This window comes from Vombatus ursinus, unplaced genomic scaffold (genome assembly GCF_900497805.2).
Source record: "Vombatus ursinus unplaced genomic scaffold, bare-nosed wombat genome assembly UNPS02009132.1, whole genome shotgun sequence".
NCBI classification, from domain to species: Eukaryota; Metazoa; Chordata; class Mammalia; order Diprotodontia; family Vombatidae; genus Vombatus; species Vombatus ursinus.
In genome coordinates this window covers 12127427-12141094 of record NW_020948910.1, presented here as the reverse complement: position 1 = coordinate 12141094, position 13668 = coordinate 12127427, and the positions used below count along the sequence as shown (strand labels likewise).

At 37.1% G+C, this 13668-nt stretch overlaps 1 protein-coding gene across 2 annotated transcripts in view; it reads right to left on the bottom strand.

The window, feature by feature from the left end:
- Positions 1-4140: 4140 nt before the first annotated feature.
- IFNGR1 (interferon gamma receptor 1) overlaps positions 4141-13668 on the bottom strand; it is a 29488-nt gene continuing 19960 nt past the window's right edge. Inside the window, exons 5-8 of one of the 2 annotated variants that reach the window (XM_027850768.1) lie at positions 11174-11363; positions 8552-8679; positions 7972-7980; positions 4141-5656 (exon numbers count right to left, since the gene is read on the bottom strand). In XM_027850768.1, coding sequence (XP_027706569.1) covers positions 5588-5656; positions 7972-7980; positions 8552-8679; positions 11174-11363 — 396 coding nt within the window. In that variant the 3' untranslated portion in view covers positions 4141-5587. Of the gene's footprint in view, positions 5657-6863; positions 7981-8551; positions 8680-11173; positions 11364-13668 lie in introns of those variants that run through there. The other variant, XM_027850767.1, reaches the window with a different exon arrangement.

Sequence of the window (13668 nt, the reverse complement as noted above, 5' to 3'; positions counted from 1 at the left end):
ATTTATCATAATCATCATTTCTTACAACACATTAATATTCCATCACATTCACATACCACAATTTGTTTAGTCTTTCCTCAATCAGTACTCACCTACTTTGTTGACAATTCTTTGCCACCACAAAAAGTGCTGTTAGAAATATTTTGGTATATATTGGGACTTTCTTTTAATCAATGATTTCCTTGGGATGTAAGCCTAGTATTGGAATCTCTGGGTCAGAGGGAATGGTATTTTACTCATGTTATTTAGTAAGTATTTATAAGCACCTACCATTTTCTAGACATTGTGTTAGGCACTAGAGGTATCTATATATTTTGTTTTGTTTTTGTTTTTTTGTTTTTTTTTTGTGAAGCAATTGGAGTTAAGTGACTTGCCCAGGGTCACATAGCTAGTGTCAAGTGTCTGAGGCTGCATTTGAACTCAGGTTCTCCTGACTCCAGGGCCAGTGCTCTATCCACTGCACTACCTAGCTGCCCCTTGTATATTTTGTTTGCACAATAGCAAAACTGTTCCTACCTCAAGGACTAATACATAGGGGGAGACAATATTTTCATAGGTATATACCAAACATAAAATAGATATAAAGTAGCCTTGGAGGGTAAGGCATTTAGCAGCTGGTGGGGACCAGGAAAAGAACTTCTGAAGGAGGTACCTGAGGGTGAGTCTTGAAGGAAACCTGGGTTTCCAAGTAAGGAGAGACAACATTCCAAGATTCTTTTAACAAGGAAAAGGGAAGTTGTTAAAGAGAACTGGGGTGGCTACGAAGGAAACTCATTAATCAATTTAGATTTGTAAAACACACATACATACAGATGTATACAATATATATTCATATATGACAGGCACTTCTATCTTATATAAAACATATGTATACCTACACACATATACAATGGAATTAAGCACAGGCAATAGAGGATGCATACAAAAGGATACCATGATTCCAAGAAAGTACTTTTTGGGGGGTCTTGTTGGAGGCCAATGAAGGATCAGCAATGGATGGGAATGCTGAGTGGATGAAAGGATAATAATGGATAATAAAGAGTAGACAGAACTACCCAACTCTTGTTTCCATTTTCTCCTTTGAGGAAAATGATTTTTTGATCGGGAAAGACAGAATAAAAATGGTTACAAGAAGATGAAATCCAAAATGAGTATGACTCATAAGCAAGTATCTTGTCATTCTCAATGACATCTCGTCAGTACGACTAGAGGAACTACATCCTAGAAATCCAACAGGGCTTCTGGGTCATGTGAATAAGATGGAGGACTAGACAATATCTCTGATCCTCACAATGTCTCAAACCTCTCCAAAACTGAACTTATGCTCCAAAAATAAAACTTTAGTTGTCTCAATGGCAGCGGATACCCAGCATCCAAAAGAAGGTAAAACAAAACAAAACAAACCCCAAATCCATCAACTGATGCTCACTGACTCTGAGTTCATTCAGCATCTCTCTTCCACCTCCCATGCTAGCCTGCTATTTAGTAGACTCAAGGACCCAGGAGGGGCTTATCACAAAACCCACCCCCAAACCCCAGTGCAACCCCCCCCCCTTTCCAGTGCCATGGAGACCAGCTCCAGCCTGTGGAAGTTTCTCTGCTAGGACCGATAGTCAGGGCTGCCACAGCCCTTGCTTCAGGAGCAAAAGCCTTCCAGGGGCCACAACCTATCAACTCTGCTAAACTCTGAACGGCTAGTGCCCATGCCAAGAAAAACAACACCATACCACCAGAGATGCAATGGCAAACAACCCCATGACACTAGCACGGCATATCTCTGAACTACCAGTTTTAGGCCAGAGAAAATAAAGAACAGAAGGCGTGGGACAGGACATGAGGGCAGGATACCATGGGGAGTGGTGGGGGGTGAGAAAAAGGGCACAGTATCTAGCTGGGGTCCGTTCTGACCACTGAAAAGTCACTTGGGGCTGTGACTTAAGTTGGTGAACTATGAATTGTCCAGCCACAGAGACTGAGACTCTGAGATCCAGCCCTTAAGGAAATCACCATCAGAGGATTGAAAAGTTAGAAAGTGAATAAGGGAAACTCAGGGGGGACAAAAAAAAAAAAAACCACAACAACAAATTGCCAAATATCTCAGGAAGAAGAAAATTCAAAGATTTTGAACATTGATAAATCAATAGGGAAAACATAAATAACAGAAGAAGATATGGCCACCAAATCAAGTAAACAAGTTCAGGCATCTATGAATGAATACTGTATAACAAAGGAAAATAATTTAACACTTGATGAGACAGAGGACCCTATGGCATGGGAGAATCTGGAACCAGAATACACTGTTCTAGAGTGGTTCAAAAGAAAATGAGAAACATGAGAGCACAATTTATGATCTGCACAGCAAAAATAATGGGTAGAATGGAGAAACTAGAAACTCTGGTGGCAAGTCTCATTAAAGAAATGAAAGAAAATAATAGATCGGGAAGGCAAATATACAGAAGTGAGGGACAATCTAGAAGAGAAAGCAAAATAACACTAAAAGAAAATCTGCTCACTCTGCAAGCAAAACATACTGATCTCAAAGAAAGGATGAATAGAGACAACCTAAGGATCATAAGTCTCAAAAAAAAAATTACAGGACAAAAAACTTTTGACACCACAATGCAGGAAATAATAGAAGACAGTAGCCTAAAAGTTTGGAACGTAGAAAACGAAGTATTAACTGAAAGACTTCACAGATCACTTCCAGAAAAAAAAAAATCCAAGGCTCTGCAAATTCCAAATTCTTTGGTTAAATTTAACAATTCAATTTAGAAACAACAAATTCTGCAAGCTATCAGGAAAAAGATTTTCAAATACAAAGGAATGGAAATTTGAATAATATAAGACTATATAGATCAGTGGTGGGTTGTATAATCAGGGAAAGAGAGTAGCCCTACCATGGGGCAGTGTCTTCTCTGACATATTCATCAAATACCACTGTTTCTGGAGTAAGGTACTATGTCAACAGAACAAGCTCTACAAGGCAGTGGTTGAAATGGCCTCAAGGGGATATCTTAGAATGAACACCTTGGAAGTGTGGATAGCATGAGAGACCAATTATAGGAGACATGAATCTGAGAATGAGGGTCTAGAGTAGACAGAAAGGTTGGATCAATAATGAAGAATGAGAGAAATCCATTTTGGAAAGGGATGCAAAAAAGACAAAAAAAAGCAAAACAAAGCTAGTGAACAGGACTAGTTGACTGGGAAGAGATAGGAAGGCACAATCTACTTGACTAAGAGGAAAAAAAAAAGAGGGAAGAATTATACAAACAGGTAAAAGCAGGAGACAAAAAGGAACTAGTAAGCAAAGCGCTGAAGGTAACAAATGAGATGAGGGGAAGAGAGTGGGAACAGGGCCACCTTAAAAAAACATTAAGGGAAAGTAATTAAATATACTGTGTTTACAGTGGATGAGGGAAAAAATCATAACCTAAAGACACTGCCAATATCAGAGCTAAATGGAAGAAATACAAAGCTAATTTTCCTAAGTTTAAATGTGAATGGATTAAGTAATTCAATTAAATGAAAACAGTGACAGATTGGATAAGAAAACAAAATCTTGGGGCAGCTAGGTGGCACAGGGGTAGAGCTCCAGCCTTGAAGTCAGGAGGACTGGAGTTCAAAGTCAGCCTCAGACACTTGACATTTGGTAGCTGTGTGACCCTGGGCAAATCACTTAACCCCAATTGCCTTGCCAAAAAACCAAAATCTTATAACCTATTGCTTAGGAGAAATACATTAGAAAAATAAAGACATTTGCAAAATAAAACTGAGAGAATGGAAAATAAAAAAAAAAAAACTTACTACGCATTAAGTGAAGCCAAAAAAGCAAGAGTTGTAATCATGCCATTTAACAAAGTAAAAACATACATTTAAAAAGCAAAAGGATAAACAAGGAAACTTTTATGCTGAAAGGAAGCAGGCAACAAACTGTGGTGAGTGAAAGATGAAATGACCAAGGAGACAAAGGTTCAAGCTTTTAAGCATATCCATTTATTAAACAATGAATGCAAACTGCCCAACACATCAGGACCAGTCACCTTCCTCAGCTTTGGCACTGGACCCATAATACAGGGGGAGACAGATTTTTATACATTAAAAACAATCAAATAAGATTGATTAATTAAAAGGAAACAATTAACCAGGACATTCATTTTATTTCTAATTTGAGGAAAGATTAGGGACTTTCCAAGTTGAGAGAGGGAAGAGAACAGGTACAATTCCTTGAAATCCTAAAGGTGTCTCCCTCCCCTTCAAGTGTCTGTGAATAACCAAAGGAACAATAATTAATATGGGGCCAATTTTCAGATAAGACATATGGATTGCTAGAGATGTATAATTGTGAGAATACCTGCCATCAATCAATCTTTGGAACTGACTGGATTTCTGGTCAACATAACGTAGGTCCTCAGTTAAGGACCTCTAAGCAGCAGATAGAAGTGGTCCAGCTTCCTCGCTACGTAGAGCTAGGTTCAAAGGTCTTCTCCCAATTCCCATTATTGAATAAAGTTTTCTCACAAAACAGAAGTTGGACTAGACTCATAATTGAATAGAAAGGGAAATGAGCTAGCTCCAGGATTGAGTAACAAGATGGAGTCAGTATGGTTCACTCACTTCCCACAATTAACCACTTGCAATCCTAATCCCCTCAATTCCCTAAAAACTAATACCAGCAATACACTCATATACTCCAAATGCATTAGCTTCCAAATTTATAAAGGGAACATTATCTGAACTACAAGAAGACACAGACAATACCACAATAGTGACAGGAGACTTCAATACCCCCCTCTCAGTTTTGGATAAGTTTAACAGAAAGATAAACAAAAGAGAGAGTATGAAACTGAACAAATTAGTGAAGAATTTAGAGTTAAAAGACTTCTAAATGGGACAGCAAAAGAATTTACATATTTTTCAGCAAAACATGCAATTTTAAAAAATATCAACCATGTACTAGGGCAGATATTGCAAACAAATATAAAAAGGCAGAAATAGTTAATACATCCTTTACAGATAATAAAAATAAGCAATAAAAATAATTCGTTCAGAGACCACAAACAATACAGTCCCAAATGGAGAATAAACAATAAAATCCTAATAACAAGTGGGTTGAAGAACAGTAACTTTATAACCTAATAGGGGAAGACAACACATAAGTGGGGGTGGGAGGGAAGAGAAGGGCATCCATTTGGGGACATGGTGAAGGAGAAAGAGAAGTCCCAGAGTAGTGCAGATAAGAAATGATATGTGAACTGAACTCCCACCTTAAATAGAAGATTTTAAAGTTCATAGCTTTACCTTCTACAGGGGAGTAATAAATCAATCAATAACCATTTATTAAGCAACTTCAATGTGCCAGGCATTGTGCTAAGAGACCAAAACCAGTCCCTGCCCCCAAGAAACTCACAATTTAAAAGGGGAAAACAAATATGTACAAAGTAATCTACATACATGATAAATTTTAAACAATTAATAGAGGAAAAGCTCTAGAATTAAGAGAGGTTGGTAAAAGTTTCCTGCAAAAGATGGGATTTTAGTTGGATTTATAATGCTGACCTTGAAAAATAGTTCCATATGGCATCTTCTATCCAAAAGAATTTGAAGCGAGGCAATACAGTGCAAAGAACAGGAGCCTGAGGTACTGGTTCTGGTTCTATAACAAACCGTTCAAAGAAGTCACTTGACTTACCCATAAAATCAAGGGATTGGACTAATAATTCTTTTTACTTCTGAAATTCCAAAAGTCTTTCTATCTTAGCACCAAACATCAAATTAAAGGGCTTCTCACTTTCTACTTATTTTATGTAACAGAACCCTGATGCACTAAATGGAATGGTAGGTAAAAGAGGAAAAATAAACAAAATGAAATAATCGGTGGATGAAATACAGTCATGAAGAAATCAAACAAGTTCGCTGACGTGGGTGCCTCAATGAGCTGTGTTAGGCCTGGAAGAGCTGAAAACTGACCTAATCTTGGGGGAGTCAACAGCCACTTGATAGGGACTGACTTTTGATTCGGAGGGGTAGGATGGGGGGGTGGCGTTGTGTGAACTAGACAATTCTGCGACAACAGCTCATAAGCTGGGAGTTCTGTCATCTATTATCTTATGCTGTCTCATGTGCATACTTTTGTCGAGTGAACACTGAAAATACATCAGTACAGTTTAAACTAGATTTCTAATATCTGTATCTACTTTTAAGAAATAGTAATCATTTTTAAAAAGGATTTATAGGGTAGTTTAACAAAAGCTTTTCAAGACTAAATGGGATGTCTTAGGAGCTAATTCTTGCTACTGGAGGAGGTCAAGGCTGCTGGATCATATGAGTTCAAGAGTTCTGAGTTGCAGGGGAGCTGAAGCCAATTGGGTGTCCACACTAATATGGTGAACCCCTAAGAGTGTGGGTCACCAGGCTGTCAACTGGCCCTCCCACAAAAAGGGAGAGGTCAAAAGTTTCTGTGCTCATTAGCAATGCAATCAGGCCTGAAAGTAGATACCGTGCTTCTAGGTTGGGTGAGATGGGGAGACTCAGTCTCCCCTCACTCCTTAAAATTAAAATTATGAACCGTGGTTGAAATTTTGGTTTCCAAGCACACACTACAATTTACAAATCTTACACTGATCTAAACAACATTCCTATTAATTTTGTACAATTGATTTCCCACAGAACTACAAGCCATTTGTTTTTTTTTCAAAAAGCATCCAAAATGGCCTTAGACTTATACTATCTTAGTTACATTTGATTTTGCTTAGTCTCACACAGCCCTGATAACTAATCTAAATCCTTTACATGAGGAGTATATGGCAGAAACAGAAATGTAAAAGAATTGAGTTAGTCAAATAAGCTATTTCACTCAGTTAAAAAATTGGCTTATTAGCTTTAATGATTATCCATTTCATACCTTTTGTAATATTCAAAACCCCAAATCTGGAAATAAAAGATGACGAATATCTATATTCAAATGTCACCTCTGGTGTTTTATTACATTAACTGAAAGATTGGAGCTCCAGCAATAGCTAACTACAACCAAGCACAGATAAAGATTATATATGCATTTATGAACTGAACTCCACATTCAAGGTGCTAATTACATTTACATAAACTGAGGATTATAGATATTGTAGCTATCACTTCTATATCTTTATTCAACATGTGTTCTGCATTTAGGATTGCAGATTTAAAGTACTGTACAAAGGGGCCTTAGAAATCAAGTCAAAATTTATTTTACAGAAGAGGAAATGGAGATCCAGAGGCATGAAGTAACTTGCTCAATATCACACGAGTAGGGATTTGAAACCAGGGATTCTGACTCAAAATTTAGACACAGTATCACTCAACTTGAACATGTCAAATTTCAGGAAATGCAAATTGTCAGATTTGCTCTGTTTTAGTTGAAGACTATAAAATTTCCACAGACGGTTCGGAAGGTCGATAACCAATCAAAGACTCTTTATCATTGGCATCGATAAGCATATCTACTAGAACATGAGGCTTATCATAGCCAAAAGATGTGTTAACTTTCCTTGGAGTGATGTTGTCTTGAATGTCTGCCCTTGGTTCAGGGTCACTTTGTGGAAGCTCTGGGTCAGATACAAAGTCGCATGATTCCACATGCCTATTTTCAGAAACATCCCTAGGAAGGCAAGAGTTTGAAATGAGACTGCCAGATTCAGCTTGGCTACTGTTAGAATGAAAATAATTCTCTTTCATTATTGTGCTCTGATGACTATCAGAGGTCATTTCAGTAATATTTTCTTCAACAGTCATTTCTTCTGTCATGCTTGATATTTCTTGGCAGTGTTCTGATTTTTCTCTATTGTCTTCAGAATTAATGCTACTCATTGGGGTCAAATGATCAGTGTTTTTTTCCTCACTTTCTGGGATTGCCAAGTATGATGTTTCAACAACAGAAATATATTTCGATTCAGAATTCACCTCTAAAACGTTACGTGAATTAAAATTTCTTACCACAGAGACCTAAAAGGAAAAAAAATGAGTATGTTAGATGAAAACAAATTCAAACCTCCTGTTCATTCACAAATTAAGAGTGATCTAAGGGCAATGAAATAAGTTCAACTCAAATCCTAGCCAATTTGTTAAAGATGAACCATGAATGGAATAAAGGTGAACAGTTTATTTTTGTTATTCAGAATCATACTCTCTACCATCAACTACTCAAACCATCATACATGGCACTCAGAAATTCTATCCTGGCAATTACACAGTTCCTACAATCTAGCCATGTACTTACTAAAAAGCAGAGATATGTAAGGGAACCTTAAGATCTAGATGGGCTAGCATCAGGCCTTAAGTGTGATAGACCTGGCCCAGTCCTTGCTCTATAAAATCACCTATTCTTAAGGTGGTCTTATGGATTGAACTCATTATCCCCATGATTGCACCTTGCTTCAAACTCTATGTCTCCCAAAATCATTCCATCTCTTCCTTATCAAACACATGAGGAAAAGTGATGAATAAAAGTATTACAAACTTCAAGTTTAACATACACTACAGTTAATGGAAAAATATTTAAATTTAAATGAGTTACCAATGACTTGGGCAATTTGAAGTCCTTTCTCTGAAACACCTTTCTCTTCCAGACCAGGTAAGTTATGAGTATTATACTTAGAACAAGGGCAACGCATACAAAAATAATTAGCATAGGCAGAGAAGAATCTAAAAAAGAGAAAAGAAACAAAATTAACATGAAGATGGCACAAAGGTACAACAATCTGAATAATTTGCAAGAGTCACTTAGTTATTTCTTAATAAAGAAAAATTTCAATTACTATCATAACATTTAGACCATGGTGGGAACAGTCAAGTGAAGCTACCTTGAAATAGTGAAGAAAAACAGAGCTGGGAATGTAAAGTCCTGGGTTAGAGTTCTTGTCATTAACCATATGACTTGGTCAAATTAATTCCTCATTCTTGATCTCATTGGCGGACAAAGAAGGAAAGGATTTAAAAAAAAAAAAATTATTTTACCCCCAATTACACATAAAGACAATTTTTAACACTCATTTTTAAAAAATTTTGAGTTCCAAATTTTCTCCCTCCTTCCCTCTCTCACCACTCCCCTCCCTGAGATGGAAAAGTAATTTGATATATAGATTACACATGTGCAATCATGCAAAATATATTTCCATATTAGTCATGTTGTGAAAGAAGACACAGACTCAAAGGAACAAAAAACCCATGAAAAAAATAAAGAAAATGAAAAATAGCATGTTTAGATCTTCAGACTCTATCAATTCTTTCTCTGGAGGTAGACAGCAATTTTCATCCTAAGTCCTTCCGAACTGTCTTGGATCACTGTATGGTTGAGCATGGCTAAGTCTTTCACAGTTGAACATCATACAATATTGCTGTTACTGTGTCCAATGCTCTCCTGGTTCTGCTCACTTCACTTTACATCAGTTAGTGTCTAAGTTTTTTCTGAAATCAGTCTGCTCATCATTTCTTGTAGCATAACAGTATTCAATTACAATCATATACCACAACTTGTTTAGCCATTTCCCAACTGATGGGCATCCCCTCAATTTCCAATTCTTGGCCAATACAAAAAGAGCTGCTACAAATATTTTTGTACAAATAGGTCCTTTTCCTTTTTTTAAAAAATCTCTTTGAGATTAAAAAAAAACACCAAGCCTAGTAGTAGTCTTGCTAGATCAAAGGGTTTTTTACAGCAGTTTTTTATATGCACAGTTTTATAGCCCTTTGGGCATAGTTCTATATTGCTCTCCAAAATGGTTAGATCTGTTCACAACTCCACCAACAGCACATCAGTGTCCCAATTTTCCCACATCCTCTCCAACATTTATCATTTTCCTTCTCTGCCATATTAGTCAATCTGACAGCTGTGAGGTAGCACCTCAGAGTTGTTTTAATTTGCATCTCTCTAATCAATAGTGGTTTAGAGTATTTTTTCATGACTATAGATTGCTTTAATTTCTTCATCTGAAAAATTGCACATTCATATCCTTTGACCATTTATCAACTAGGGAATGACTTGTATTCTTATAAATATGACTTGGTTCTCTTTATGTTTGAGAAATGAGGCCATCAGAGACATCTGCTGTAAAAATTGTTACCTAGTTTTCTGCTTTCCTTCTAATCCAGGCTGTTTTGCTTTTGTTTTGCAAATCCTTTTTAACTTAACATAATCAAAATTATCCATTTTCTATATAGTAATGTATCTCTTCTATGGTCATAAATTTGTCGCTTCTCCATAGATCTGAGAGGCAAACTAATTCTTGTTTTCCTAATCTACTTATGGTATCACCTTTCATGTGTAAATCATGTACCCATTTTTACCTAATCTTGGTATACAGTGCGAGATGTTGGTCTATACCTAGTTCCTGCCATACTGGAAGGAAAGGGCTTTAAATGCTTGGAGTTACAATTCTAAGACAGAATTTTATTCTACATGGAGGATTTATGGAAGGACAGACAAAAATTACATAGGATCAGAAGGTAGAAAGGTTGCAAACTGCATTAGTGGAACACTATCCATACCAATAAAATTAAAGATCCATATAAAGGCATTCAATGAACATTTATAAAGCACAATATGTGAAGTTCTGGCAGTGTTTATATATTTTCCCATTTAAAAAAGAATTAGAATAGACTTCAGAGGTTATGCAGTAAATGGTTTCATTTTTATTTAAATCACTGTGTATTACAGTGTATGGATGTGTGTGTTTTTAAATGAGGTCAAAAGTTCTATATTTTATAGGGATTTTAAAAAGAGCTATCCCATTATTAATTAAACTGACGATAAATCTCTGATATACTTATCTTATACATAAAGTCTAAGTGCCTAAAAAGACACCTTATGAACCTTTCAGGAAGCAGAAAAAAGTTTTATTAGTAGAAAACTTTAAGTCTTCATCAGTGTGGCCCTTTGGCCTGAATACATCCCCTAAAACATTACTTCTTTCTTGAGCATTCCAGTTAAACCAGGTTTTACTATATTTTATGGCTCTGAGGGACATTTTTTTTGTATTCTGAATTTCTCCATGAGATAAAATTATTCAGCTGCTAAGCATCTCAAAGCAGAGTTTACCTAAATTTCAAATTAGATTACATCTTTGAAAACCCTTCTATAGTTGTTAGTCACAATAATTAGGATTACTGGTAAGATTAATGAAGATTAATGACACATTACCTTCTTCTCTATTAGGATTAGATGAAGTTGCAATACACTGTTCTTCTGATTTCTCACATGTAATTTGCCAAATTTCAGAGTTCTCACACAATCCTTTGGCAGAAACACAATACTCAGAATTAAATGAAATTGCTGGTATAATTAACCGGCATTGAGTTTCATTGCAAGATTGAGCTTCTTCCTCAGTGATCTGTATGAAAGTTATTAAAATGAATAAAACATTAAAAATTTTAAACAATCATCACTTCAGTCAATCTAGAGACATGCTGTAGAGAGCATATTCATATTAAGTATTTACTAAATCTGAATAATTTAAATAACTGAGTTTGTAGATGACAAAATTGGAGGGAACTGACAACTAACTGCATAATCACTATTCAATATAGAAAGGTGGGAATGATGTGCTAATAACTGAGTGCTCTGTAAAGGACCAAGACTGTTTTGTACAGCCCCTTGGGCTATTACATTTTTCAATACAACAAAACCTCAGGCACCCTGAAAACATCCAGCCAAGATGAAACGAACCATTATCAACTATCATGTTATTCAATCAGTCCTAAATCCATCTAATTGTTTTATCATTTAGTCAGCAACTTGACATTTTTAGTGTGAATCACATTATCAAATGTTTGACTAAAATCTTTGTATACTCTATCTACAGAATTCCCTTCATCTACCAATTTAATAACCTCAAGAAAGTAAGGTTAGTTTGATATTAATCAATTAACTCCTATGTGTCAGGTAATGGGGACACAAGTACAAAGAATGAAATTGTTCCTCCTCAGAGGTAACTTACATTCTAATGGGAGAGACAACAAATACAAACAATTCTCCTTTTACTTTAGAAGACAGTTCCAAAAACCTCATTGTGAGGCAATTTTTATATAATGTGAATTTGCCTGCAGATGTGGAGAAGGAAGGGAGATGGAGAAGGATGGGGTCTCATGTCTATGGAGGGAGAGGATAAGCACACGGCTCCAGGACATGTTGGGGCTGGGGACAGAGAAGGGAGAGCAGGAGGAGGAATATATGCAGGGGCTGGGGCCAGCCATGTGGGGGGCCTGGCTGCAACCAAGAGGAAGAACACGCTGGGAGACAGAAAAGCAGTACCCAAGCACAGACAGACCGAAGAACGACATGAGGGGGCCAGACACAAGGTGGATGGATGGAGCTGGGCAAAGGTCTACTCTTTCTGCACCAGAGGTATCAGGCCAAATGGTGGTGGCAGTCTGGGCATCTGTTCTTCTGCTTTCACTTGGAGGGGTTCTTTTTTTTTTTTGGTGGGGGTTGGAGGGTGTGGAGGCCACACAGTGCCAAGCGGAGAGAAAGTCAGAGCACAGTATTGTTCAGTAAAGTTAACATAGGTGTTCTTTTGGAATCACGTGCACATGTAGAATGGTTAGTCTTAGCAAGAAAAAAAGACCACCTCTTTCCCAGAGGCTGAGAGGAGAGTGGGTGATGTCATGTGATTTTCAGATGAAGAGAATGAGAGCAGTTCAATACGAGTGATTTTAATTCCTCAGTGAAGAGCAAGGTGCTTAGCTGAGAGGGGAGCTAGGGGAAGTATGGGAAGCTTGAGGATGGCAGAGAAGATCTAACATCTTCTTGATAAAGTCCCTCTGGTTCTTTGTAACCATCACTTCCTTTTCTGGATAACCATTTATTTAATGATCAATTTTACAATTTTCCTAGGAATTGAGGTCAAGTTTACTGACCTGTATGTAGTCTAAAGATGCTTCCTTTAAAAAAAAGGGGGGGGGGGGAAGGACATCTACCTTTCTTCAGTTCTGGAGTACCATCCTATTTCCATGATCTTTCAACTGAAACTACTCACAGTGTCTTATCTGCCAGTTCTTTTAGTACTTGAAGGTGCAATTCATCTGGACCAAGTTTTTTTTTTTTTTTTTAAGGCAATTGGAGTTAAGTGACTTGCCCAGGGTCACATAGCTAGTGTCAAGTGTGCATTTGAACTCAGGTCCTCCTGATTTCAAGGCCAGTGCTCTATCCACTGCACCACCTAGCTGCCCCCAAAAAGCAGACTCACCTGGTTTTGTCTATGTACTTTTTTTTGGGGGGGCTAGGCAATGGGGTTAAGTGACTTGCTCAGGGTCACACAGCTAGTAAGTGTTATGTGTCTGAGGCCAGATTTGAACTCGGGTTCTCCTGAATCCAGGGCCGGTGCTCTATCCACTGTACCACCTACCTGCCCCAGGACCAAGTTTGTTAAATTTGTCAAGGGCAACAAAGTGCTCTCTTACTATCTTAGATATCAAGTCTCTGTCAGCCATTGTTTTCAGTCATTTCTAATGCAAAGGACATTTTCTTTGGCAGTGAAATAGAATTGAGCATTTTTGGCATCTCTCTGTGGTCAGTTGCCATCTCATGTATCTCAAACGTAATGATTCTTTTGTCATTGATGATGAAAATAAATTGTTAGAGAAATTCTAGAAAATTGTTCTATTTTAAGAAATTTATTCTTTATAGGTACTTGATAT